The sequence below is a fragment of the Didymosphaeria variabile genome, assembly GCF_027946475.1.
Source record: "Didymosphaeria variabile strain IMI 356815 chromosome Unknown scaffold_8, whole genome shotgun sequence".
NCBI lineage: Eukaryota > Fungi > Ascomycota > Dothideomycetes > Pleosporales > Didymosphaeriaceae > Didymosphaeria > Didymosphaeria variabile.
This window is the reverse complement of record NW_026611627.1, coordinates 457,053-481,414: the sequence shown is the minus strand read 5'-3', so window position 1 is coordinate 481,414 and position 24,362 is coordinate 457,053. Positions and strand designations below refer to the sequence as shown.

Sequence of the window (24,362 nt, the reverse complement as noted above, 5' to 3'; positions counted from 1 at the left end):
AGTTCTTCCTGCAATTGCTGGCTGGGTAGAAACTGCAGTACATCAGTCGACAATGGGTTACCAACATTCGCCGTCGATTTAAACGTTTACTACGCCTCACGGGCGCATATTCGAATTGTTGGTCTCCGAGTATTTAAAGGGGTTGCGACGGGCCGCACCGTTGAGATGCGCAGGGTCCTTGTAGCCTATTGCCATTTCTGTGTGTTCAACAGGAAATGTCTGACTGCGCCGCTCAAGCGGCATTGCGATCAAGGATGAAGGTTATGACTGCGCCATTGCTGTGCCGGCCGTTTCAGGATAGACGTCATGACTAATCGGCTGTGGCTTCCACAAATGTTGTCCTACCTGCCTTCCTCTTCACGTATTCAACATCATTGCTCAATAATCCAATATACCATACGGACAGACTCTTGCACACCTTTGGAATAATGCACAATTTCACACGAAGTGGGATGCAATGATTGCCATATCATCTATTCTCACGGAGGCGCCGCTTGTGGTGTATCCTACAGCAGGAGTGGTAAATATGAGAGCGTGGTCGACTCTACCAAATCTTCTCCCAAGTCCTTCGCACAACGCTCATTTCCGACAGACGTTGTTTCTCGTTCTCCTCTAAACCTCCTTCCTCCCAGATAGCGCATTCGGCATCGACCTCCGCCTTTCCATGGTAGATGTCCACGGTCGCTGGATCTGCAAATTTAGTCTTCTTGAAGATCTTCCAAAACGTAAACATGCAGACAGCATACGCGATGCCGAAGTAGGTGGTGATGAAGGACTGGATCGAGAAGGGCGCAAAGGAATCAAAACCCAGGAAAAGGATGATGAGACACCCAAATATCAGCCCAAACCATGCGGTATACGGGGCAAAATTGCAGTGATATGGCAGATTCTTGCGATCAAAGTTCTGAGCTTTGAGAGTGCGGTACCAGCCCAAGTATACCCAGAAGAAGGCGACGAAGTTGACAATGAGCCCGGAAGTTGCCAAGTCAACAAACCACCCGAAGACTGTTATGGCAGAATTATCTGCGACCAGGAAGGTAATGCATCCGATCCCTGTGACAGCGAGAACGCAGTAGTAGGGAATACCGCTCTTGGAACAAGTCAGGAAGATTTTCGGAGCCTGACCTTCCTGCGCTAACGAGTACAGTGTACGGCTGGTCTGGTACACGAACGCGTTACCGCATGAAATGGCAGAAACCAAGATCAAGGTGTTGATGAGACCAGGGAGACCGCCAGTGACGCCGGCGTTGCGGATTCCGATAACCCATGGCGATGCGGCAGCACCAGGCTCGCCTCCTTTGATGGCAAGCATTAAACCGGGATCGCGCGACGAACAGATAATGCCAACAGCCAGACTGCCGATGATGTAGAACCCGACCAAGCGATAAAAGATGAGTTGTGCAAGTCGCGGGATAGTGCGTCGAGGGTTCTGGATCTCTCCAGCGGACAAACTGATGAAGTCGGGTCCGGCAAGGGTGAAGACGGCAAAACGGATCGAGATTGCTATTCCGAGCAATCGTCCAGTAGCACCATCAGCATAATACGGATGCATCGCATTTCCGTTGGTCCACGCACGGAACCCATATGCGTCATGTTTAGGGTTACCTCCAACCATTGTAATAAAGGTAAAGAGGACCAGTCCGGTAAGCAGTAAGACTTTCGTAATCGACATAACGAATTCGGATTCGCCATACCACCTAACACCTTGGTTAAAAATGCACGTGAGCCGGTCGGAGATGTCCACTTACTTGACAGCGACGAGATTGAAGAAAGTGCAAAGAATCAGGACCATAGCCACCCAGACGGCTGGGCTTACATCGACATCCCAAAATTGGACTACAGTTGCTACAGCACTAGTTTCCGTACACACGAACATTGCTCCTGCATAGAAGTATGTCCATCCGAGTGCGAAGCCAAGAGCCGGGTCCACGTATCTCGCTGCCAATCCGAAGACACTGCCGCGAATGGGTAACCATGTCACCATCTCAGCAGTGCACAAGTTGCACGGCCAAATGAAGCCAATTCCGTATATCAAGTAACCGAGTAGAAGAGAGAGAGGACCGGCATTGACTAGCACTTTGCCGATACCAACGAAGAGGCCAACACCGATGCCACCTGCGATGGCGGCGAGCTGAACATGGCGAGGTCGAAGCCCACGGTGGGTGTGCGCAGAGCCAGGGTTGAGAGCTTCTTGGACCTTGTAATTTGATACGTCGCCGACTTCGGCATCAGGGCGGCTTATGGTTTGCGAGATATCAGTCTTGGGCTCGTCTTGATGGCCCATGATGAACGAAGGTAGGACCGAAGGGTCCAGTACAAAGGCGAGAGCGAAGAAGTGATTGTTGAAACCTCCCAATGTCTACTGCCTGCGCCCCCGCGGGATGAAAGAGATCTTTATAGCCAGCCCTGCAAGCCTAGAGCCAGCCGTGGGAGTTATCATACGGCTTGGTACTGTCATCTTATCTGGACTATCTCTACGCCACCAGCAACATGACATGGATTCTCCACAGTCCAGATAACAATCCTGGGCACGAAATCCCCGTCCCCAGAGCGGGAAAAGCACTCCGGGGTAATTGGGCTGAGCTAGCACATTTCTATGTGTCTGGAAAACCGCGACACCGTCTCGCTTCCGTCTGCGCGAGTCACCCCGCATCCCCATCACGCGGACGACGTCTGGGGGATTCAGTACGTAAACGTTCTGTAGGGATGCGTCCAAGTTACACGACGTCTTTGGGTTTTTAGTGTCATTCTATGCTGAAGTAGGTATAGATTTGCGGCTCTGCCAAGCAGAATAATGGGCCGATATGCGGTCGCTAGCAGCGTTTTAGGCGGCTTAAGTGAGAACCCTTCCCGATTCTAGAACCATTCGCTCGGTACTCTTTCCATTCCAACTGGACTATGCCAACAATATAATGTCTTGAGATAGGCTCTTTTCATCAGCCTTACACCCGAAAAAGCCCCCAATGAGATAAGAGTAAAGTATGTGCTGTAAATGGTAGGAAGATGACCAATGAGCGCTCAATCCTTCCATCTTTGTGAATTGTTCGTATACCGGAGAAGACCCGATTCGCCGATAGGCCGTACGTATGCACAGCGTCTCCAGCGTTTACCATCTCTGCCAAGGCTGTCTGTCCTTGGCACAACCACCTCCAACTTATCATCGTAGCATAGACCATTAAAGACCGCTAGGAGAGTGTCTTGAGTCGAACTTGCCTTTTGCACCAGGTTTCGTTAAGCCTCAGACATCCAATTCGTATCCATGTTGTCTTCGGCGGATTCCGGGACATCAACCATGTCAATATCTTCTATTGGCTGGATTAAGGACATCGAGGATGATGCACGATCCGCGTCCGCGTCCGCGTCCTCGACCTTCATGTCAAGGAAGCTTTTGGTGAGCCGCACATAGATGTCGTCGGTGCGCCTCTTGTCGGTAGCCTTCCGGATGCATTTGGCCATCTCGCGTTCGAAGTGCTCGGCGCCGTGCTTCACCCATAGGATTCTCCCCTGTCTCACTAGTCCCCGAATCTGAGCCTTTTCTGGGCCGGTGTGTGCTTTCGTGAGTAGGGATAAGAATTCGTGTTTCAGCTTGTCTGTTTGCAGACGATCGCATAGGCGTCGAGCTACTACCATATCGATGACCGGACTTATTGGATCAGGACCTATGGATGTTAGTGGGTTGTCGTGACGAAAGCGTGGAAATCAGAAGCCGCGGAGAAAGTCATGGTTCTGAAAGGCTGCTTGTGCTGGAGCTACTTACGCTTCCTCTTTCGTATGCTCTTCTGAACGTATCCATCTGTACATGTAAGCAGTGGCTCAGTGATACGGTCTTGCGCAACCCCATTGCACCACACTCAGAACGCAACAGGGCTGGCTCTAACTTACTTTTGACTGGGTGATCCCGCGGTTTAGGGGCGCCGGAACCTTGCCGTCGGCTCGCCTGGTTGCTCTGACTGCGCAGGCCATCGTGGCTCTCGCCAGAACGCGCAGTCATGGCTGAAGCAATTTGCGCTATGTCAGCGATATGTATAGGCATAGCTTCATGCGAGCAATGGATCAAAGTAGATCAGCGAGGTGCTTTTTCATCACATTTCTGTGCCTCATTGTGGGCGGTTTCAATAGCTCGCTACCATATTGCATCGCTTGTGGGACAAAACGTGTTGAGACCGTTCCAAGGTTGACAGTATCTACCGTACCAAAATGCGGTCACGTATAACCACAGTAAGAACATCGCTCTCCCCTGAATGCGCCCCGCGTCCAGAGGATCCTCTTCTCCCCACACGTCGATTCGAAGGAAGGGTTTTCATTGCTACGCCCAGCGTACCTCGCTAGTGTGTCCTTGTCTTTAACCTGACCATGAGTGCTGGTTTGTCCCACAAGATGAATACTTTATGCTGATCCCACTTCTGCGACTTATCCACAAGCTCTATGTCAAAGTTCCACAGTAGATTCGCGAGAATGGCTCGCATTTCAAGCCACGCCATGGTCTTCGGAACGTTAGTTTTATAATTTCATGCGACACTACAAGACATACCTGGCCGATGCAATTTCTTGGTCCTACAGAGAACGGCTGTATAACCGATCGCTTGTCATCTTTGAACTCCGGGTCACCGAGATGCCTTTGCGGGGCAAAAACGTCGGGATGCTTGAAGTTGTGCGACGAGCGAGACGCGGCGTAGTGGGTGACGCCTACGGTAGAGCCTTTTGGGATGAACGTCCCGCAAACCATTGCGGCTTCTTTCACGGTAGCGCGGGGAAGTATGACAGGCACAGGAGGGTACATGCGGAGAGTCTCCGTGAGGACAGCATTGAGGACTTCCAGCTGGCCCAGCGGCGCGAATGTTATCTCGGACTCTGTCTTGAACGCATTGTCGAGCTCCTCTTGTACCTTTTGGAGCCATGTAGGGTTTGCAAGTAGATAGTACATTGCTCCACTGAGAAGGGTGGCCGTCGTCTCGCTACCGGCGACGATGAGGATGCCTGAGGTGCGCATGATTTCTTCTCGCGACATGCCTCTTTCGTCGTTATGTTTCAGAATGTAGCTGCACATATGAGCCATCTCGCTGACAAAAAGGTGAGAGTACTCACCTCATGAAGTCCTTTCGATCAGTCTTCGTGTCCATCCTTTTAGCCGTCTTCTCGACAGTATGGTTCTCATGCATGGTCCTCGCTGCCATTATCTGCGGAAATATTTTCGTCAATAGCCAGAAGGGTAAACCGATGATTGGATACATCCTGGCCAATCTGACAAAGGGGACAAGCTTGACGCCTTTGAAGAGATTGGCCATCCACTCGCTGTACTCTTCCGATTCCAGCGCCCCAAAGGACTCTCCAAAACATAGATCCCCAAGGATATCGAAGGTAGTAAAGTTGATATAGCGCATGATATCCACTTGGGTATCAGTGTTTGCTTTGGCCTGCAGCTTTGAGATCAGAAGCGTAATGTACGATTTGATGATGGGTTCTTGGCTGCGGAGAGCTTGATCGGAGAAGGCGTGACTCATGCAGCGGCGTATGCGAGAGTGATTTGCATCGTTCGAAGCTGTGATATGTCAGTCCTGATACATGCTTCCTTGATTGCAGTTATCTACACAGTATGTTTGCTGCACGAGTTCTCATTTCTCCAGTATTGTATACGGCCGGATCCTTCGGGATTGGCTTTCTGTTTCCATAGCCATAGATGTCTTCATAGTCAGCCAATGCATCAACGTAGACGACTGCAAAAGCTCGTCACACCTCGGAATGCGTCAGGGTCGGTGAACGAAACCCACGACGGATTTACGCGCACAACCTCGCCATACTGTTCATGCAACTTGTGCCAGTTATGAACAACGTCACCGGCGACGAGCTCAAAGTTATGTGGGAAGTAAAACGCAGCACGTATCTTGGGCCCAGGTATCTTTGCTAGCGGATGAAAGTAGATGTTGTAAATCGCCCGACAAGCACTGAATGCGAGATACTGATGTCGTTAGTCAGGGCTATGTAGCAAGCGGACGTAGTAAGACTGACCGCGCCACTCAGATAGAGTGCCACCTGGACCAAAGAAAGATCCTGTATCGCCATCTCGTCCCTGTGGTTTGTAATTCGAGGTTTAGGAGACATCGCTGGCTGGCCCTCCTTCTAATTCAGGTGTAGCATCCCTGCTCGTGAAGCGGAGAAGTCGTAACCGAATCCGCAAATCCGAGCGGAGAAAAGCCCCACTAAGCGACCTAACCTCTCTCGTAAACTCAGATGTTGGCTCTCCATCTACATTATCAGGTCACAACTTTAGACACTCATTGTAACGCGGGTTACCCTAGGCTACGGCATATCGCGTTATACTTGCTAACGCTTAGTGTGCGGGAAAGCTTATAGCCAAAATTCACCTGCACAGAGACGTCCAACATGTCTCAACCAATCCCTCGAGCTGGTGCACCAAGCGTGGCGGACTTCCTCAGAGTTTGAAGATTTCAGATCAGAAGATGGAATATTGTCTACCGATGGTAGGGTGATATAGTCTGAGGCATCACGATGGTGACTGATATAGGTACGCAAATGTAGTAACATTGGCTCTCTAGCATGGACAGTATGCCGCTCGTATAAGCCAGGAACTTATGTGGGCTCAAACAGCATATATGAAGAACTACATGAATTGAAGCGATGAGCCGGCGGAGTGGGAGAACCTGTGAAAGGCTGCACGCTGCGACGCGTTTGGCACGTGACTGCGCGTCATCGCGACTTCCCTAACATGCACAGCGTGACACAACTCAGTCTTTCAAATCCGCTGCTCTTGCACACTCATACACTCACACTAATTTGATCTATCTCTTCGACACCGCTCGCTGTTTCCAGGCGAAAGACAATCAACAAACAGTACGCCTTAGAGCCGTCACTGATCTCTAATTGAGTGCTCATTCTCACAGGTCCGCATCACACAACCTAAAGTACATACGCAAACATGGGTGCTTGGGGACACGGTAATCTGTCTGACAAGAACGTCATAGAGCATGCTAATAAGGTTGCAGACCTTTTCCAATCGGACCATGATCTCGACATGGTCTCCGAAATGACCCATGACGCTGGCCTCTATAAGCTAGAGGAGGAAGCAATCGCCAAAGCCAAGGCAGCAGGTGAATCAGATGCCGAAAAGCAAATCTACTATAACCTATACGGCCCATCGCATCCTGACGTCGTCCGCCATCACCTTGATTCCGGCGTCCTTGTCGACCTCATCGAGAAGAAGAAGGCCAAGATGCTTGCTCCACCAAACCGGTTGGACTTTCTCCGGGACCCTTGCTACGAGTATGTTCTTCTCGGTGCGTGCGCCATGGGCCTTGGCTGCACTCTCCCGTCCGACTACCTGAACATGCTCAAGAAGGTCTACACCGAGGGTGGCTTGATGTCCGGTGCTTTGATGCAAATGCGCAAGGCTCTCTTCGGACCGGATGGCTTCACCAATGGCGTTCCGTACGACTTCGAGTCGAAAGATCTTATCGAGACTGCCAATTCCATGCACGACGAGGATCGCCAGCCAGGTGCCTCGGGCTTCGTGAGCCTGAACGTCATTGGTCCAGGTGGGTTCTTCAACACCGGCATGGGTGACTCTTCCACTTCTACGATCATCAAAGAGCTTCGTGCTCAGCATGCCAAACCGGATGCGTGTGGTGGCTGCGGTGTGAAGGCACAGCAGAGTGGCGCGGCGCTGTTGCAGTGCGCAAAGTGCAAGAATAGGAGGTACTGCAGCTCGACATGCCAGAAGAAGCATTGGAAGGTCCACAAGAGGGTCTGCGATCCCACTCTCTACTAAGTGGCGTTCTATGGGCGATGATGACAGGACTACATGAGCTACGAAGATTACGACCATGACTGTGACGACTTTTATGACGGATACGACAAATATGTATCATAGGGAATATGGCAACGTCGCAGTGAGCACGATGATTTTATAGGGAGGTATACTGATAATAATCATGATATGTTGTAATGGCTACGCTGGCTACTGTTTCCCTACCACTGCACATCATAATCCCAAACCTGAATCTTCCGATCCCCAAACGGCCCACCCTGCCTAATGAACACACTCAAGACATTGCTCTGCGCCAACCGCTCCTCGTCCACTCCGGGCTCGCCAGCCGTATTCTGAATCGTAGCCAGGAGTTTCCAGTCCTGGTAGTTCCCGCCAGCGGTCGCACCGTACAGCGTAGTAGTATTCTTAGGTGCATCCGGCAGAATCGCGATCAAACTGTCCCCGCGGGCGGCGAGTTTACCTCTATAAGCAAGATAAGGCGGGCTAGAAAGACCCGCAGCGTTGATCGCAGTCTTCGTGAACGTCCCAGTAGCCATACGAAGGTAGTGGTAGAAGCGCGCTGTTCCGGAAGTATTATCGCGCATAAGAGCGTGGAAGCGGCCTTTGTCATCTGCGGTCTGCGCTTCCTGGTTCATAATCTGCTTGCCCTGTGCGATGGTGAAGACCTTTATGCCAGCTGTTGACGGCGTGATGGGCTTCGCGACGGTGCTCCCGCTTGTAGCTTTCCAGGTCGCGCCGTCGTCTTCCGAGAGCGCGAAGTAGAAGTCGTGGTTTGTGCTGGCGTCGGGCGTCTCACGGACGGTCCAGCTCACGTAGAGTTTGCCGCTTGCTGAGGTGAAGCCGTTGATGTAGGCGTTGTTGTCTTCGCCTTGGAGGTATTTGCCGACTGCGCTCCAGGATCCAGACGTGCTAGAGTAGCGGTGGATGTACGAGTCGCCGGCTCCGCTTTGTCCAATGCGGAACTCCATGAGCATGTCGCCGTTTGCAAGGCGCTCGAAACGCGGGTAGGTGAGGGGTGTCCATGGCCCTGTGGATCCAGGCAGGCTATGCTGGACTGAACCGCCGAATGTGCTCATACTCCAGTCCGACGGGATGGTCTTCGCGATGCCAGACGTAGATACGCGGTAGTTGAGTGGCACATCGTGGTGATCGAAGCTCAGGTGAATCTTGCCGTCTCCGCTAATGCCCATGCTAATGGTGTTGTGCTCGTCGAGTGTCTGCTGAACGTAGTCGGTGAATGCAAATGATTGCCAATCGCCGAGCGATGGTGAAATGCGCCTTCGACCGAGATTAACGTAGTGCTTTCCATAGCCGGTTGCAGTCTTGTAGAACGCTACATATTGATAATCGCCGAAAGTGCTCAACGGGCTTTGCTGAAATGCGAGGGCATTCATATGCACTGAGCCCTCGACATCGTTAGAGATATTGTACGTCTTGGTCGACAAGATCGAGACGGCGCTAGCTAGTGATAGCAGCGAGGCCACAATGGTCACTGTGCGAGAGAGGAAACCCATTTTCGCGTCCCACATTTTCGCAGGTCGACGAACTCAGATTAATATACCCATTTGTTCCTGGTTCCTGTCAATCACGCTCCCGGTTCTTTCGGCTTGTGATTTCTTCCGGCTGTTGTGATTTGCGGATAAACCACAAGCTTCTATATTCAACTTAGACACCAGCCATATAGGTTAGCATTCCGACAATAACACGCTGTAGGGGCGGAGCAGAGTAGAAACTGGGTCTAGGTGGGGTGTGTTGCATGTCGCCTTCCAAAATCCGGGGTAGCTTCCCCACGCATGAGGATGCGCTATCGCTCATGAGCAAAATTCAGTGTCAATAGCGCTCCCAAGATATTGAGTCGGACAGACGAAGGTGCTATTGGATTCGCAGCTACCTTCGTAAAAGGTATGGCATCCGATGTCTCTTGGCAAAAAGGTCGCGAAGGAAACGCCATTGCGATTTTGTATTCGTGGGGATGGTTGTCAGGCTCTACGACACGCGTTTGCTCGGGCAGCGGGGTATTGTCGAGGAGAGTGCATTGCAGCGGTAAACCGAGGCTATTTTGAACCCGAGACCCGTGCGCTCTGCTAAGGAAGGCACACTTCTTGCCTCGCATCATCAACACCTTGGGTCCTTGAGCATGACAACTCAACTTCTGTTCTTGACTTCTGTCAGGCGAGCTTGGAAGGCCTCAGTACCTTTCGCGAAGACAAAAGCAAAGAGGGAACAGACTCTATTTGCGGCGAGTACCAGGAGAGAGAGCTCCATTGCGCAACGTCTCCTGCTATCAGTGTTCAATCCCTCCTTTCCACTTCAGCATAGATATTGCGGAGTTGCCAGGCTTCCAAGATTTCGTATCTTCCCTTCTTTTGTCGTTGCTGTCCTCAAGTATCTTTGAACGGATCATCAGGGTCAAACTCTCCACACCCAGGGACCACGCACGCACTCGCGATATGCATAAACTTGATCTTATGATCCTCCACTCTCATCAAGTGACTATCCGGCATTGGATCCTTCACCTGCGTCCTATCGAGTCCAGGAAATCCTACGAAGACATCCAAAACGCCCACCTCCTCGTTCACGACGTACCTTTGGTAAGGCACGATGATGGTGCTCGGCATTGCCTGCTCGCAAATGCCAGTGGTATAGTTCATGGTGCCGTTCGCGTACAGCCCGCCCTCAACCCTGTAGCAAGGCAAGCCCCACGGCATCACGACTGACTTGTTGCCAAAGCGGTCGAAGTATAGGTCGCCAATCTTCTGCAAGTATTCTCGGGTTTCCTGCTTCTCCTTAGGGATCGGGGCCCAGGATTCGGCGGTGATGTACTGCAGAGCGGTCGTTGCGTTAAACAGCCAGTCTCCACGATCGGTGACGACAGCTTCAAGCAGATGTGCTTTCCCGTCATATTGTCCGTACTCGATGCGCGTGTGGATGATGCACCGATGTGGATCTTTTGCAGCAACGATCTCGGTGAAGGTTGCGCAGCGGACGGTGTCGTAGATGCTGTAGTTGTAGTCAACTTTCAGGGGATAGGCCAGGGTGCTGTTGGTGGAATTAGGATTGAGCGCAACATTGTTCTCGAGGTAGGTAAAATTTGGTCCCGCATGGTTGGTAAATGTGAAAGGGTTTGCCAGAGGTTTGGGCTGCGAGATAGTCTGCGGCGGCGGTCTTGAGGAAGGCGCGGGTGCATTCGGCCGCAGCTGTCGAGGCAACCGCGAATTTAAGGAGGAGCATCGTGGAAGTAGTGAGTAGGTGGAGCTGGCGTATGAGATATCGAGGTCGAATGCTCTTTATGCGGAGCTTTTAAGACTGAGAAACTGAAATAATTGTCGTTCCAGGCCATATGCGGGTGTATGCCGGGCCGTGATTACCTCTTTTAACTCCCATGTTCGTGGACGGCCGAGACTATTATATGGTCGTAGCATGGCTCTTCTCTGTCTAAGCAGTCATGCGAGCGCGCTTCATGCTTCGTTTTCGCCCAGAGCGTTCGCAACTCTTCGAGAACAAACCCAATTGTCGAATCAACACCACACCACCTTCCCTCTCACTAGCTTTCATGCCCTCAAACAGGAGCCTGTCAGGTAGTTGGGCAGACCGGAAAGCCCCACTTCATCTATCTGCGGGGCGTTTGCTCTTCGAGAAGTCATCGTGGTGATCCTCAACTGCTCACAGCTCCTGCAGGTACTTGCGTCTTGCTGGATGAGTCAATATGGAGCCTTGGGCTATATCATTATTGGATGTTTGGAACACATTCCCTGAACAATACATGTAAGCCTATGTATGCGCAGCAATAAGGCTGCAGAAAACGTAGTAAGCGATGCACTCCGCATGCTCCGTGGTAGCTATGGAAATTAACGCAAAGCAACAGACGGGAACGAATGAGCATGGTAGGAAAAATGAGCAAGGATGTCAGAGCAAGTCTTTGCCTGAGGGTAGCGCCTCAATCGCCGGTCTGACTGAGAAGACTGTATGCCAAAGACCGGAGCACTTTATCGAAAGCAGCTTGCCCTCTTTGATCCAATTTACTCGGACAGAAGATGCAAAAAGGATACGATTCCTTGAGCGTATAGCCCGTCTTGTCATTGATATGATTAGTCCATCCTTCGTAAAGCTGGGGAGCTTGGAATTGTCTCAGTATGATGGCGAGTAATGGAAAGGTAACGCGTTAACATTGTGGTTCGGATGATGTTAATGGTATAGCGAGTGATCGTCTGTCGACGGCGCGATGTGGTTGTTAGGCAGTGTCTCTCCTATTCTGTTCTCACACACCAATAGCTCAGAGGTGAAAGCTCGCGGCGATGACGACGACTATCGATAACGAGGGGCGTGGTTGGGGAAGGAGCACAGACTAGCGCGATTGGGCCAGCTCGAAGCTCTCCACATTCGCGACGCGAAACAACACCTCCACAAACCATCGTCAGCTTTCCACCGTCACTTTTGGCAATTGGACATTCGCGCCTTTCTTGCGCACCTAGATCCTAGGAAATTTTCAATAGCTAAACCCGACACACCAAACACTCAATCACCATGCCTCCCAAAAAGGCAGCCAAACCAACCGCCGCAACCCCCACTCGTAGCTCCGGTCGCGCCGCGAAAACAGCCGCTTCAGCAGCCATTGCGAAGGATACGCCGAAGAAGCGCGGTCGCGCAGCGAAGACCGCCGCACCCGCCGCACCTGAACCGACACCGAAGAAGCCTGGTCGCCCAGCTCGCGCAAAGGTCGAAGAGGACATCACGGCAGCTCACGCCATCGAGCCCGCCGAAGAGCAGCCAAAGAAGGGCCGTGGTCGTGGTCGCAAAGCCGCCGAGCCTGCACCAGAGCTCGTCGTTGAAGAGGCGCCTGCCCCGAAGAAGCGCGGCCGCAAGGCTGCCCAACCTGCGCCAGAGCCTGATGTTGAAGATGCGCCCGCAAAGAAGCGTGCTGGTCGCCCGCGCAAAGCAGAGCCTGCTGTCGCCCAAGCAGCAGCCACCCCCAAACGTCGTGGTCGCCCGTCCACGTCCGGCTTAGACCTCAATCGCGTCGCTGGCCCTTCGCGCGTCAGCAAGCGTACATCCTCGAAGAAGACCGCGACTCCTGCCGTTGGCATTCGCTCCAGCCCCCGCGCCTCCCGCACTCGCGCACCAAAGCAGACGAAGAAGACACCCGCAGCAGCAGCACCGGCTCCGAAAACAAAGGCAGCTCCCAAGACGAAGAAGGCCGCGCCCAAAGAAGCCCCGAAGCAGAAGAAACGTGTAGGCCGCCCATCAAAAAGTGCGACAGCAACCCCAGTGAAGGCCCCTGCGAAGCCAGCTGAGCGTAAGACTCAGGATGCGCGCGTCACCAAATCCACCCCAAAGCCTCGCAAGAAGAGAGGCTACACTTCCATCGAGGTACCGGACAGATTCGCCGATGCTATCTTCGACCACCTCCAACAACTGATCGATGCCGAGGCAGCACCTGCTGAGGAAACACCAGAGGAAAAGAACGTCGAAGTTGATGTTGATATTGTGATGGAAGACGCAGACATAGAAGACGCAGAGGCTGCGCCCACTGACGGCCTCAATGGTGAAGTCGATGCTGACGAAGAAGTTGATGCTGAGCTCGATGGCGAAGAGGAGCCGATACTTGTGATCGAAGAGGTTGTCCGCGACGACGACAACGAACCACAAGAGCTCAATCGTATCGTTGAGGACGAAGACGATATTGACGACGACCAGCAGTATGCGGTCCAAGAAGAGGATGAGCTCGAGGAACAGGATGACCTTGAGGAAGAGGGCAACCTCAAAGTTGAAACGTACTCGCTCCAGGCTGCACATGAAGCTGCCAGCGATACTGAACTCGATGAGGAAGAGGATGTCGTCATCACAGAAGAAATTGAGGAGATTGAGATCGAAGTGCTAGACGAAGAAGTTGCCGCCGATGATGCCGTTGAAGAAGCCCCAGAGGCGCTCGACATTCAACAGGAGATTCGAGAAGTGACGAAGTCCGCACCACAGGCTCAAAACGATCCAGATCGTACATTCGATTCCCTGTTTGATGAGCACGTACCAGCGGTCTCCCAGGTCGACAATCTGGGTGAAAGCGACGACGATGACGACGTTACATCTGCACCTGTCGAAATGCCTTTGCTTCCTCAGTTTGTGGCTGCTCCCGTCGCAAACATGTTCTCCTATGCGCCGTTCGGCTAGAACAGTACTTTGCCAGACCTTTGGTCATTGCTCAATTGAGCCTCAGGGAAAACAGGCTACCACAGTCGTGCATGAGACATTGATGATTGTTTCGACGCTTGAATGGTATCGTTTTGCGTACCGTCGTGTAACGCTTTTGCTGTTCCTTTCTGCGCACGGCGTCGACGCAACTAGGTAATTATGAATACCTAAGCTTGCCCACAGAAGACGAATGTCCTTCTTCGACTGCCGCTCATGGAAACACATTAATGAACGACGACATTGGATGAATACCTTCCCTTTCTTGTATAATTCTTCCGTGGGTTCTTCGACATTTGGCATTTGGATTGCGGGTAAATGGACCTCGAATTGGGTTGATGGTCCCCTTTCAACATGCTCTTGTTTTTATCATGTTATCTCTCTGTTTCTGCTGTACAATCTACATGGGACAAAATGCCACTTCAAGTGTCTCTAAATTTGAGAACTTGGTTGTGTGCTGTATCCTGATCAGGCTACGGCTTTGCTAGATGTGCTTAGTAAAAATAAGTACAGTGTGCCATATCTCTCTTTGCATTGTCCGCCCTATTGGTCATCTTAAATCACATTGACAGATCGATCCAAAATTCCACTGATACTCCTTCCTTTGCGACACTTCCTGGTACGATGTCTTGCTCTGAACTAGGCAACACAGACTAGAAGTCACGCTGTATGCTTGGCTCCAAGGTTATGGCTTCGAAGCTCTCCTTGTTCGAGGAAGGAGCCAGCTCGCCCACCCTAAACAATCCCTCACTCTTAGACCTCACTCTTTCTCAATCCTCCTCACAGGCTTTAATCGCACTATTCTAAATACCGGTGAGAGGTTGGCGCCCGCGCATCAGGCTGACGAATCCAGTTGGCCAATAACAAGTTGCTGAACAGCTGGCATGAGACGCCACGCACAGCCTTGTGCCACAAATACTTTCAAAAGGCGGCTGTGGGCTCGCAGACGACTGGATCATCAAGTTCTCCTGGTAACCTGGACTTCTCCAACGATCTATCGAAAAAGCCTGTAATTGCACTAGGACAGACCGAGTTCTTTGCGATGAATGACTCGGATCGTCTCCCGCTACTCAGCATACATCGTCTTCACTATACGGAGAATGAACGCACAAGGCTGCGACAGCGGGAACTGCGACTTCTGCGCCAGGAACCGCAATACCATATCCTGGAACAATGTTGGCACGCAATAATCAGATCGGTTCGTGCCATTTGGCATTACCGGAGGTTCGTCCTCACAATCTCCATCATTGCTGCAATTGGTCTCTTGATCATTCGCTCGGACGTCGCAATTCTCTTTAAAAGGTCCTGGTCGGAGCGAGACTATCTCCCTTTGAGTGACTCGCAAGACAGTATACGACTACTTCGCATCAAGCCTGGAAGCGATGCACGAAGGCTAGAAGCAGAGATGCACTCGGTAACCTTCAAAGAGGCTCCTCGATACGACGCACTATCCTATACCTGGGGTGAATCAAAGCGCTCGAAGTGGATCGTGATTAATGGCAAGCGCATGACCATCAGAGAAAATCTATGGCATGCGCTTCAATCTATACGCCGAAAAGACCTGGCGCAGGTCATATGGGTCGATGCGATATGCATCAATCAGGCCGATGCAGACGAAAAAAGCAGTCAGGTTCCTCTGATGTCTTTCACGTACTCCCGCGCACGACAAGTCTTGCTATGGCTGGGTCAACATAAACCGCCGCGTTGGATTGAGAACTCAATACCATTGCAATGGCATGACGACTATGGAGTTACTCACGCGAAACGGTATCCAGGTCCGGTTGAGTACTGGATCTATCGACTCGTGCACCAGGAGTACTGGAAACGTGCTTGGATTGTTCAAGAGATTGGGATGGCCTCGTCTATTTCGGTCTACTTTGGACACCAGTTCATATCATGGACCGAATTCATCAAGCTTGTGCGATGGTACGATTCTCGTGTTGACGACCCAACGGTGCGCCACGTCTTTGCTTTGGAAGAGCTACGTCAATCAAGGTACCGCGACGGTGGCGCATATGCATTGCACCATCTTCTCAACAGCTTTAGTGACAACTTCTGCTCCGTCGTACATGACAAGCTTTATGCATTTTTCGGTATGTCAAACGACTACATTGACGACAATCTCGTAATCGACTATCGAAGATCCGTAGCAGAGGTCTATGGAGACTTCGTCGTGGCGCAGAACCTGTCCATATTCGATGCGATCAACAAGCAGATAGACATGGTTCAGTTCGCTGGCCTTGTACGCGCCTTGATAACACGAGAAGCCGATGCAAGACCGAAGCACTTGCAGTATTGGGGAACCCAGAACGATCCAGAGACATGGTTTTACAGCAGATGCGGGGACGACAGATGGTGAATATGTGATGCAGACAAGTCGGGCAACACGACCAGGAACTTGGTAACTCTAGATTGGATGCGATTTGCAGGACAATGGATGGAATCGTTCTTCGTGTCACCCGCATCAGACGTCTATCACTTTTGGAAGGAACCTGATCAGGAAATCTTTGAGAGCTGGAACCCTGAGGTACTGGCTTTGACTGACCATATACAGCTACGTGGTATGATTGTGTCTCGGATCCGTTCCATCGGACCTTCTCATGTCGACTACATTGGCTATCCAAGCAGCCTAAAGCGATGGGCAGCAGGGCTCCCAGCTCTTTATCCTAATGAAACAGACCTTCGAAGGGCCAGAGGCCAGGCCGAGCGTCTTCGAGCAATTCGTCTTCGAGCAATTCTAGGTTTAACCGCAGATCAAGTGGTTCGTCATGTCGTCGCCCTCAACGACGGTACTTCAGGCGATTCGAATATTTTCGTGGGTACAGGACTGACTACAGGAGTCGTACCATCCAATGCAGTGGAAGGGGATTTGATCTGTCAGTTCCTCGACTCAGATGCGGCAGCTGTGTTAAGACTAGGACCTACTGGTGTTCCCGAACTCGTCGGTCGAGCAGCGATGATTGGAGAGGGAGATGACTTGCAATGGGAAAGACCTGGTGAAAGGTTGCCTTTTCACAGGGATTCAGAAGATGTCATCACCATTGGGGTAGATTTACGACAGCTTACAGCTCTGTCTCTTGATGCTGTCGTTCTCCCTGGAACAGGTGATCCAGTGGAAGATAATTTTCCATTGCAATATGAGGGAAAAATACTGCAATACTAGATGCAAAGTTTGACAATCATTGTCTGCTCCTACAGGCCGACAGTCATGCTGGACGCTTGCTGAACGTAGGTCGTTTCAATTTGTAAGAAGTAGGGCGAAAGATCTCCGACAACTCGGAACCGCAGACAGTGTTCTAACAGCACAAATAGGAATGTCTTACGAGAACTGCTACGGACGCCCTACCGCCAGCTAGACGCGCTACGGTAACGGTGCCGTCAATAGCCGCCAATACAACATCGCGATTGGAAGGAAGGTGGGGTGGAGGGGCAGCTGTTTCCCCAACATCAACATAACACCTCACGCTCCTTGCTTTCAATTCACTCTTTTGACTCATATACAAAGCACGATTGCCACAGCTACACCCATACAACACGAAATCAAAGAAATATTACAGTCGACATGGCCATCAAAGTCCCCCAAGCAGGCGTCTGGACCCCCGCCGTAACCTTCTTCGATCCCTCCACCGGCCGCATCGACATCGAAGCTCAGAAACAATACTTCACTTACTTGTCGAAAAACGTCACTGGCCTGGTCGTTCTAGGCTCCAATGCTGAAGCTTTCCTACTCACGCGCGAAGAACGCATCACACTCGTCAAAATCGCCCGCGCGGCCGTCGGCCCTTCGTACCCCCTCATCGTGGGTATCTCCGGCTACAGCACCATTCAAACCCTTGAATATGCGAAAGATGCCAAAGACGCAGGCGCAGACTTTGGCCTCTTGCTCCCCGCGAGTTACTATGGCGGTGCTACGAGTAAAGAGGTGGTGAATGCTTTCTTCGACGAGGTAGCTCAAGGGACCGATTTGCCGATTGTGATTTACAACTTCCCGGCGCAGTGTAATGGCGTGGACCTCGATAGCGTTACTATTGCGGGGATCGCAAAGAGAAATAAGGGGAAGATTGTGGGTGTGAAACTCACATGTGGAAGCGTGGCGAAGATTACTAGACTCACGGCTGAGTTGGCGCCGGAGGAGTTTACGACGTTTGGAGGACAGTCTGACTTTCTTATTGGGGGGCTGGCGGTGGGGAGTCAGGGGTGTGTGGCGGCTTTTTCGAATGTGTTTCCTAAGACTATTAAGAAGGTTTATGACTTGTATACGGAAGGGAAGGTGGATGAGGCGCTGAAGCTGCATAAGAAGGCGGCGCTGGCGGAGAGCCCGGTGAAGGCGGGGATTGCGAGCACGAAGTATGCTATTAGTCAGTTCAGCGCTGTGGATGCGGGTATCCAAGGTGCAGAGGAGAAGCTCCTGCCCAGGAGGCCGTATCTGCCTGTTGGGGACGCGGTCAAGGACAACGTGAAGAAGGTCATGGCTGAGCTGGCGGAGATCGAGAGGTCGCTTTGAGCATCAGAGAGCATAGGATAGAAAGAGATGTAAAAGTAATTTGATCATTCAGCATTACATTCATATTAGGGTATCATCATAGCCTACACACTAAGCGTAAGGCCCTATCACATCACATTACAATCATTACAACCACACCCAACATCACCACCATAACAGCCTCCCATCTCCCCCTGACTCTGCCAGCTTCCCCGGGGAAGTTGGTTACACCGGGACCACCCGCATCCGTCGACGTCGGATCCGCAAATATAGCCGTGCTAGCCGCCGTGCCAGTCCCAACCACCACGCCCGATGGTCCCAGACTCACCACCTGCCCACCAGGCAGCGTCTGAGCCGGCCCTCCCAGGGTCAATGTCACACCATCGATCACAACCTGACCATTCGAGCTTGTCGCCGTGACCACATCTCCGTTCCCCAGCGTAATCGTCAACACACTGCTTCCTGAACTCCCACTCGGTAGGGCCACCGTACTGCTAACTCCATCCGGCCCCACGACCACAACGCCGCTCGGCCCCACGCTGATGGTCGTCCCATTGATAGTAATGGGCGCGTCTCCAGGATGAAGTGTCGTTCCTGGTGCGACAACGACGCCTGAGGGACCCGCAACGAGCGTCGAACCGCCCACCGTGAAAGTTACTTGTCCGGCACCCGTCTGGAACGGAACTGTCTGCGTGCCGCTCGGGCCAATTATAATCACGCCCGTAGAATCGGCGCTGAACGTCGTGCCTGAAACGACGAGCGCGGGGTCCCCTGGGTGAAGTGTCGTCCCGGGAGCTACGACGATACCCGATGGATCCGCAACGAGAGTCGAACCGCCTGCTGTTATAGTTACTTGGCCTGGTGCATCAGTCTGGAACGGGATGGTTCTTGTGCCGGAAGGATCGATGATGACGACACCTGTGGGAGCGGCGCTGATGGTGGTGCCTGAGATCACGAGTGGAGGATCACCAGGGTGGAGCGTGGTACCCGGGTTGATGATGACGCCGCCTGTTGGGTCTGCGACGATGGGACCGCCAGGAGCATCTGTGATGGTGATCGGGGCTGGGGCGTTGTTACTAGGAGGGGTCGCTCCAGGTTGGCCGTTGCTGGGAGAAACTCCAGGACTGTTTGGATTGCTGGGAGGGTTATTCAGAGGGTTACTTGGAGAGTTTCCTGGTCTTGTTGGTGTGTTTGGCGGATTGTTTGGTGGGCTTCCTGGGTCGGTCGGATCGTTCGGATCACCTGGAGGATCTTGAGGATCTTGAGGGTCATTCGGGTCGCTCGGCGGATCGTTGCTAGGCGTCGGGGGTTGCGAGTTCGGTCGGCTCGTTGGCTGAGCCGGCGGATTTCCAGGCGTGGATGATGGACTTGGGGGATCTTGAGGGTCATTCGGGTCGCTCGGGTCGCTCGGATCACTCGGCGGGTCATTGCTAGGCGTCGGGGGCTGCGCAGTCGGTCGGCTTGTCGGATCAGCTGGCGGGTCAGCAGGCGTAGCCGGCGTGGATGATGGACCTGGAGGATCGTTCGGCGTCGTGATAGGCAACGCAGGTACGCTGCTGCTGCTCGACAAGAAATTTCCGGCACCATGCAAAGCAATAGGCGGATCGTCAAGTCCAAAGAATCCCAGCGAGCAGTCCGCCCACGAAGGGTCGATCTGCCTTATGGCAGCAGGCATTACCATCTGAGGTCTATATTCGCCGGGGAAAACAACAGAACAAGCTGGGATCCCCAGGTTGCATTCGGGCTCGCCATACCAGGCACTGTAAGGCACTGGCTCGTTGAAATCGGCATAGTTCAGGGACCATGGTATGTTATTGATGGGATACCCACGTTGGGTAAAGACGTCGGTCGACGCGAGTGTTAGAATATTGTTATAGCTTGTGTGAGTTGATTGGCATGGCCAATGAGCCTCTATCGAGGAAATGGAGACGTAGACATTGCCCGAGAAGAAGGTATGTCCATTGACCACGGCGTACGGCCCAGTGGTGACTTCTGTCCAAGTCGTATTGGGAAACTCCGGAGGCCGCGAAGCCCAGGTCGATGTGGGGTTGATTGCGCACATATCGCGACTTGTGGCATTCGCCGGCACAGGCCAGAAGTACAATTCAGCATTGGCGCGATCAATCGTGCACCTGTTTGCTTTGCAAGTATCGCAGAAGGGTTCCGTGGGCGAAGCAGTAATCCCCGCAGGTGGAGGAGTAATAGATTGGGCACTGCTCCACGCCTTGTCGGCCGAACTGTAGCTACTCCAGAGACTCGTGCAGTCCGACAAAGCCACGCTGCAGGTGGGAGAAGGACCGGGGTAATCTTCCCCACTTGAGTAGGTCGATGTGACTACACCAGCATCCACACTGGAGCCTGTGGTAAGGATCGTCTTGCTATCGGCGTAGCAGATGTTGCTGCCATACGGTGCGGTTTCCGCGCAGGTACTTGTGCAACTCCATGTCGATGTGGTATAGTAGTTAGTGCTATTATAGTATATGGTGGATATTGAAGTTGTCCAAGATGTCGGCTCGTAATAATAAGACGCATTCCAGTAAGACGATTGCAGATCGTCGCAGATTTGAATTGGATTTCTGTCTATACAATTTATTAGTACACATCGACCACGCGATTGTAAAATGGCAGGTATGGCTCAAATGGACAACGCGATTGATGAAACAGCTGGAACAGGCGACTCACTTGTACTATTAGATGTCGGCAGCGGCGTGCTAGTCGAGCTGGCCGTCGAAGGGGAGCCAGAATTCGTAGCATTTGCGAATCCGGTGCTCGTAACTGCATTATTGCAAGTCAATAAGGAGAACTCGGCATCTGCGCCAGGTGAGGCTTACAGCTTTGGGCAGCAGTGACCTTGACAGTCGCAGCGACTGCCAACGCGTATGGCCACAAGGGCGACATCATCGTGCGCGCACAAAGAGAACGTGGAGGAGGTGCAGAGTGTACGACGAGGTACACATCTTGGAGAACTCTACATCTTAAAGCCCTGCATCTCTTTGCGAGGTCTGACCCAGGGTCGCACACACACCGCGCTGTCGAGCTGCTCTCAATGGAAGAGCGATAGATTGCATGCAGGGCACAGCCCTGACGCGTGCTGGAGGATTTCTGGATGCGGGGCGTCATCCGCAAATAAGTGGGCGAGGTGTGGAGGCTAACCGTCGCGGAATCATCGGTTTGGGGGCTAGTTGCTGACGGCGGCGTGCCATGGACACCGAAGTGGAGAAAAGGTGGTAGGGAACTGTTGATCCTTGCACATTGCCCCAACTCAAATGGTGACAACGCTCGCGCTAGAGGGAGATGTGCAGACAACACAAGATCCTTCAGGTGAGTTCCATGTATGGTTTGTGTGGAATTACACACAGCTCGTATTGTACGCAAGCATCAGTTCGATATGGACCACGTCGGATCGGGGTAAGTTTGCGAATACCCCACGGCTGGAGAAGACGGCTGACATGTGGAGCCGGAGCTGAACATTAAAGTCTCCACAAGCAAAGCCTTGTCGCGGATGCAATGCAAAAAGATGTACCGACCCGAAGCAATGTCGGACAAGACTTCCGGTACTCACAATTACCTGCGCCGTGACCTCGAGTAACACGAGAAAAAAACTTGCAAACGTCCTGCCGTGGCGTACAATAGAATGATCATGCACGCCTCTTCAGCCTCAGAGTACGCGTTGGTTTTCCGAACAGATGTAGTATCCCCTTTGGACCCAAGATAAAAGCGTTAAGTGGCAGTCACAATAGCGCAGTTTCCCACGTTGAACCGTCGCTTTGTGATCTCGAAACTATGAATAGGAACTGAGTGAATACAAGCTCATATATAACAAGAACTTTATGTATGTACAGACGCAACCCAAATAACATATACAGTGCAAAAACCCCATTATCTGCGTGCCACCTTCCACCTCCCACCATCCCAGGCCCAGCCTCCAGAAGGACCCGTAGCCTCCTGAGTAACCTTGTAGTACTTCGCTCGCAACGCCAAATTCTCCACACTAACCACGTTCCCACTCGCATCTCTCTCGAAAATGAACTCATCTAGCGGCATAGATCCATACGTGACACCCGTCACGCCGACCCAAGACCCACAATCCGTGCTCCACAGCTGCTGTCCGACTGCAGGACTACCCGTGTCTTCGAACACAGCTTTGAACGACTGACGCGTGCCGTTCGCTGTCTTGATATCGAGCAGCGTGTAGTACAGTCGAGCTTCGGGCGTTTTGAGCAGGCCCGCAGATAATCCGGATTGAAGCACTAGCGCCATGCTGAGCATGTCGGTGCCGTTGGATACCCATCTCGAGATGCCGAGGCCTGGCTTGCTGGCCGATGTGGAGATGCTGATACTCGAGTTCCCCGTGCCGTTGACGCCATCGCGCTGTACGTAGGTGCCGCTGAATGTCCTGTCTGCTTCATCTCTAGCCACCGCATCGTATGCAGGGATCAGGCTCTGTCCAAGAAGATCTGCACCGTAGAAGTTGCTCAATGGTGGGTTGCCTGCCATCATGATAGTGAAGCCTAGATTGTAGTCTTTGAGCAGCGTGATGAAGGCGGTGTAGCGTTTGAATGTACCGGCTTTCGTGTAGACGGATAATGTTCGATGAGGCTGGTTAATCTTGTCGAGCTGAATGCGGCGAATGCCCCATGGACTGCTGACAGACGCGAGGAAATCAGATGCGAATGTGACGGGTTGGAGCCAGCGACGGGTTAGAGCAGGCTTGATAAGCTTTGAAGACAGTATAGCACGACCGAGCGTTGACAGGTCAGTTGCAGATGCATACATGTTACCACCTCTACGACAGATTAGTCCATGTGCTATTAATAGCTAGGGGTAACTCACGGTGAACCTTCGCCAAGGCTGACAGCCCAGTAGGTATCCTTGACTGTGCCTGGGATCACTCCGTACTCCTCAGGTGGCGTGTCGTAGAATGTGCGGTTGAGTCCAAGAGGTTTTATGATACGGTCATTGAGACTGTCCGTGAAATTCTTGCCCGTGATCTTTTCCAGAGCGTACGCCAGAAGCTGATAAGCTACATCGGAGTATGTTGGAGTCTGCCATGGCGCGTAAGAAGGGTACATGATGTCCAACCCTTTGAAGAACTCTGCAAAACTTAGTTCCATCCTCACGACTGGGGTAGCGCGAGTACGGGGTGGCCTTACGTTCTCTTGTGCATAGAGGCCATGCTCCACAAGGTGGCAACGACGAGTTAGACAGCTCGGGAAGTCCAATTTCCCATGCAGGCGGAGCGTCTTCAGTCTCTGTGATCTCACCAAGAACTCCATCTGTGCCTCGAGTCAGTGCAGTTCATCTTTTCTCCAAGGCCGATAGGCGACTTACAGTCTCGGCCCAGACCAGATACCTGACTCGCCAAGGAGCCAATGGTAATATCGTCCCAATCAGTCTCTCTTACTGGATCGAAGTCTGGCTGACTCGAGCGACCTTCATACTTAGCTAGCTCTGGTATGAACTTTGTGATGGATGTGGTCCAATACACATCGCCAGCTTCAGCCAAGAACGTGAGCACAGTGAACACCTTTGTTACACTACCAAGGCGATAAACTGTGTTACCATCTACTTTCTTTACGCCGGTGGTATTGATCGGCAGATCCTTGGCTGTACGATGTCTCTCCCATAGGATTGGGGACCCTGGGTTTGTTGAGAAAATTTGCAGCGAATAGGAGAACAGGTCTACTCCTGTGATATTTGAGTCATCGATAAACTGGAAGACATTGGTGATGTTTTGGATAGCGGCCTGCCAAATTGGATGTGACTCGAGGTTGTAAGGGGCAGGAAACTCAGGGCCGATGAGTGGACAGTTGGGCGCTGCTAAAGAGAGCGGCAGTTGCGCGAAGGGGACAACGAGCGCGAGCAGCGCTGGGAGCTGCCTCGTCAACTGGGCCCACATGGTATCCGGAGACC

The 24,362-nt window shown here is 52.2% G+C and overlaps 10 protein-coding genes across 10 annotated transcripts; 3 read left to right on the top strand and 7 right to left on the bottom strand.

The window, feature by feature from the left end:
* Window positions 1–544: 544 nt before the first annotated feature.
* N0V89_010387 (uncharacterized protein) lies at window positions 545–2,284 on the bottom strand (the record flags this gene model as incomplete). The annotated part of the gene is made up of 2 exons (XM_056219131.1): window positions 545–1,697; window positions 1,749–2,284. The coding sequence occupies 2 exons, from the start codon at window positions 2,282–2,284 to the stop codon at window positions 545–547; spliced, it is 1,689 nt and encodes a 562-aa protein (XP_056066258.1).
* Window positions 2,285–3,231: 947 nt separating this feature from the next.
* On the bottom strand, window positions 3,232–3,991 carry N0V89_010386 (uncharacterized protein; the record flags this gene model as incomplete). Its single annotated transcript, XM_056219130.1, has 3 exons — window positions 3,232–3,659; window positions 3,758–3,793; window positions 3,883–3,991. 3 exons carry the CDS (start codon window positions 3,989–3,991, stop codon window positions 3,232–3,234), a joined length of 573 nt encoding a protein of 190 aa, XP_056066257.1.
* A 334-nt stretch (window positions 3,992–4,325) lies between these two features.
* N0V89_010385 (uncharacterized protein) lies at window positions 4,326–5,501 on the bottom strand (the record flags this gene model as incomplete). Its single annotated transcript, XM_056219129.1, has 3 exons — window positions 4,326–4,484; window positions 4,532–5,039; window positions 5,086–5,501. The coding sequence occupies 3 exons, from the start codon at window positions 5,499–5,501 to the stop codon at window positions 4,326–4,328; spliced, it is 1,083 nt and encodes a 360-aa protein (XP_056066256.1).
* Window positions 5,502–6,934: 1,433 nt separating this feature from the next.
* Window positions 6,935–7,783, top strand: N0V89_010384 (uncharacterized protein; the record flags this gene model as incomplete). The annotated part of the gene is made up of 2 exons (XM_056219128.1): window positions 6,935–6,953; window positions 7,002–7,783. 2 exons carry the CDS (start codon window positions 6,935–6,937, stop codon window positions 7,781–7,783), a joined length of 801 nt encoding a protein of 266 aa, XP_056066255.1.
* Window positions 7,784–7,983: 200 nt separating this feature from the next.
* N0V89_010383 (uncharacterized protein) lies at window positions 7,984–9,312 on the bottom strand (the record flags this gene model as incomplete). The annotated part of the gene is made up of 1 exon (XM_056219127.1): window positions 7,984–9,312. The coding sequence occupies one exon, from the start codon at window positions 9,310–9,312 to the stop codon at window positions 7,984–7,986; it is 1,329 nt and encodes a 442-aa protein (XP_056066254.1).
* Window positions 9,313–10,164: 852 nt separating this feature from the next.
* N0V89_010382 (uncharacterized protein) lies at window positions 10,165–11,167 on the bottom strand (the record flags this gene model as incomplete). Its single annotated transcript, XM_056219126.1, has 2 exons — window positions 10,165–10,980; window positions 11,162–11,167. 2 exons carry the CDS (start codon window positions 11,165–11,167, stop codon window positions 10,165–10,167), a joined length of 822 nt encoding a protein of 273 aa, XP_056066253.1.
* A 1,140-nt stretch (window positions 11,168–12,307) lies between these two features.
* Window positions 12,308–13,948, top strand: N0V89_010381 (uncharacterized protein; the record flags this gene model as incomplete). Its single annotated transcript, XM_056219125.1, has 1 exon — window positions 12,308–13,948. The coding sequence occupies one exon, from the start codon at window positions 12,308–12,310 to the stop codon at window positions 13,946–13,948; it is 1,641 nt and encodes a 546-aa protein (XP_056066252.1).
* A 1,423-nt stretch (window positions 13,949–15,371) lies between these two features.
* On the top strand, window positions 15,372–18,470 carry N0V89_010380 (uncharacterized protein; the record flags this gene model as incomplete). The annotated part of the gene is made up of 5 exons (XM_056219124.1): window positions 15,372–16,208; window positions 16,521–16,527; window positions 16,804–16,969; window positions 17,279–17,332; window positions 17,486–18,470. The coding sequence occupies 5 exons, from the start codon at window positions 15,372–15,374 to the stop codon at window positions 18,468–18,470; spliced, it is 2,049 nt and encodes a 682-aa protein (XP_056066251.1).
* A 112-nt stretch (window positions 18,471–18,582) lies between these two features.
* N0V89_010379 (uncharacterized protein) lies at window positions 18,583–20,130 on the bottom strand (the record flags this gene model as incomplete). The annotated part of the gene is made up of 1 exon (XM_056219123.1): window positions 18,583–20,130. The coding sequence occupies one exon, from the start codon at window positions 20,128–20,130 to the stop codon at window positions 18,583–18,585; it is 1,548 nt and encodes a 515-aa protein (XP_056066250.1).
* Window positions 20,131–22,328: 2,198 nt separating this feature from the next.
* On the bottom strand, window positions 22,329–24,348 carry N0V89_010378 (uncharacterized protein; the record flags this gene model as incomplete). The annotated part of the gene is made up of 3 exons (XM_056219122.1): window positions 22,329–23,235; window positions 23,283–23,472; window positions 23,781–24,348. The coding sequence occupies 3 exons, from the start codon at window positions 24,346–24,348 to the stop codon at window positions 22,329–22,331; spliced, it is 1,665 nt and encodes a 554-aa protein (XP_056066249.1).
* Window positions 24,349–24,362: the final 14 nt, after the last annotated feature.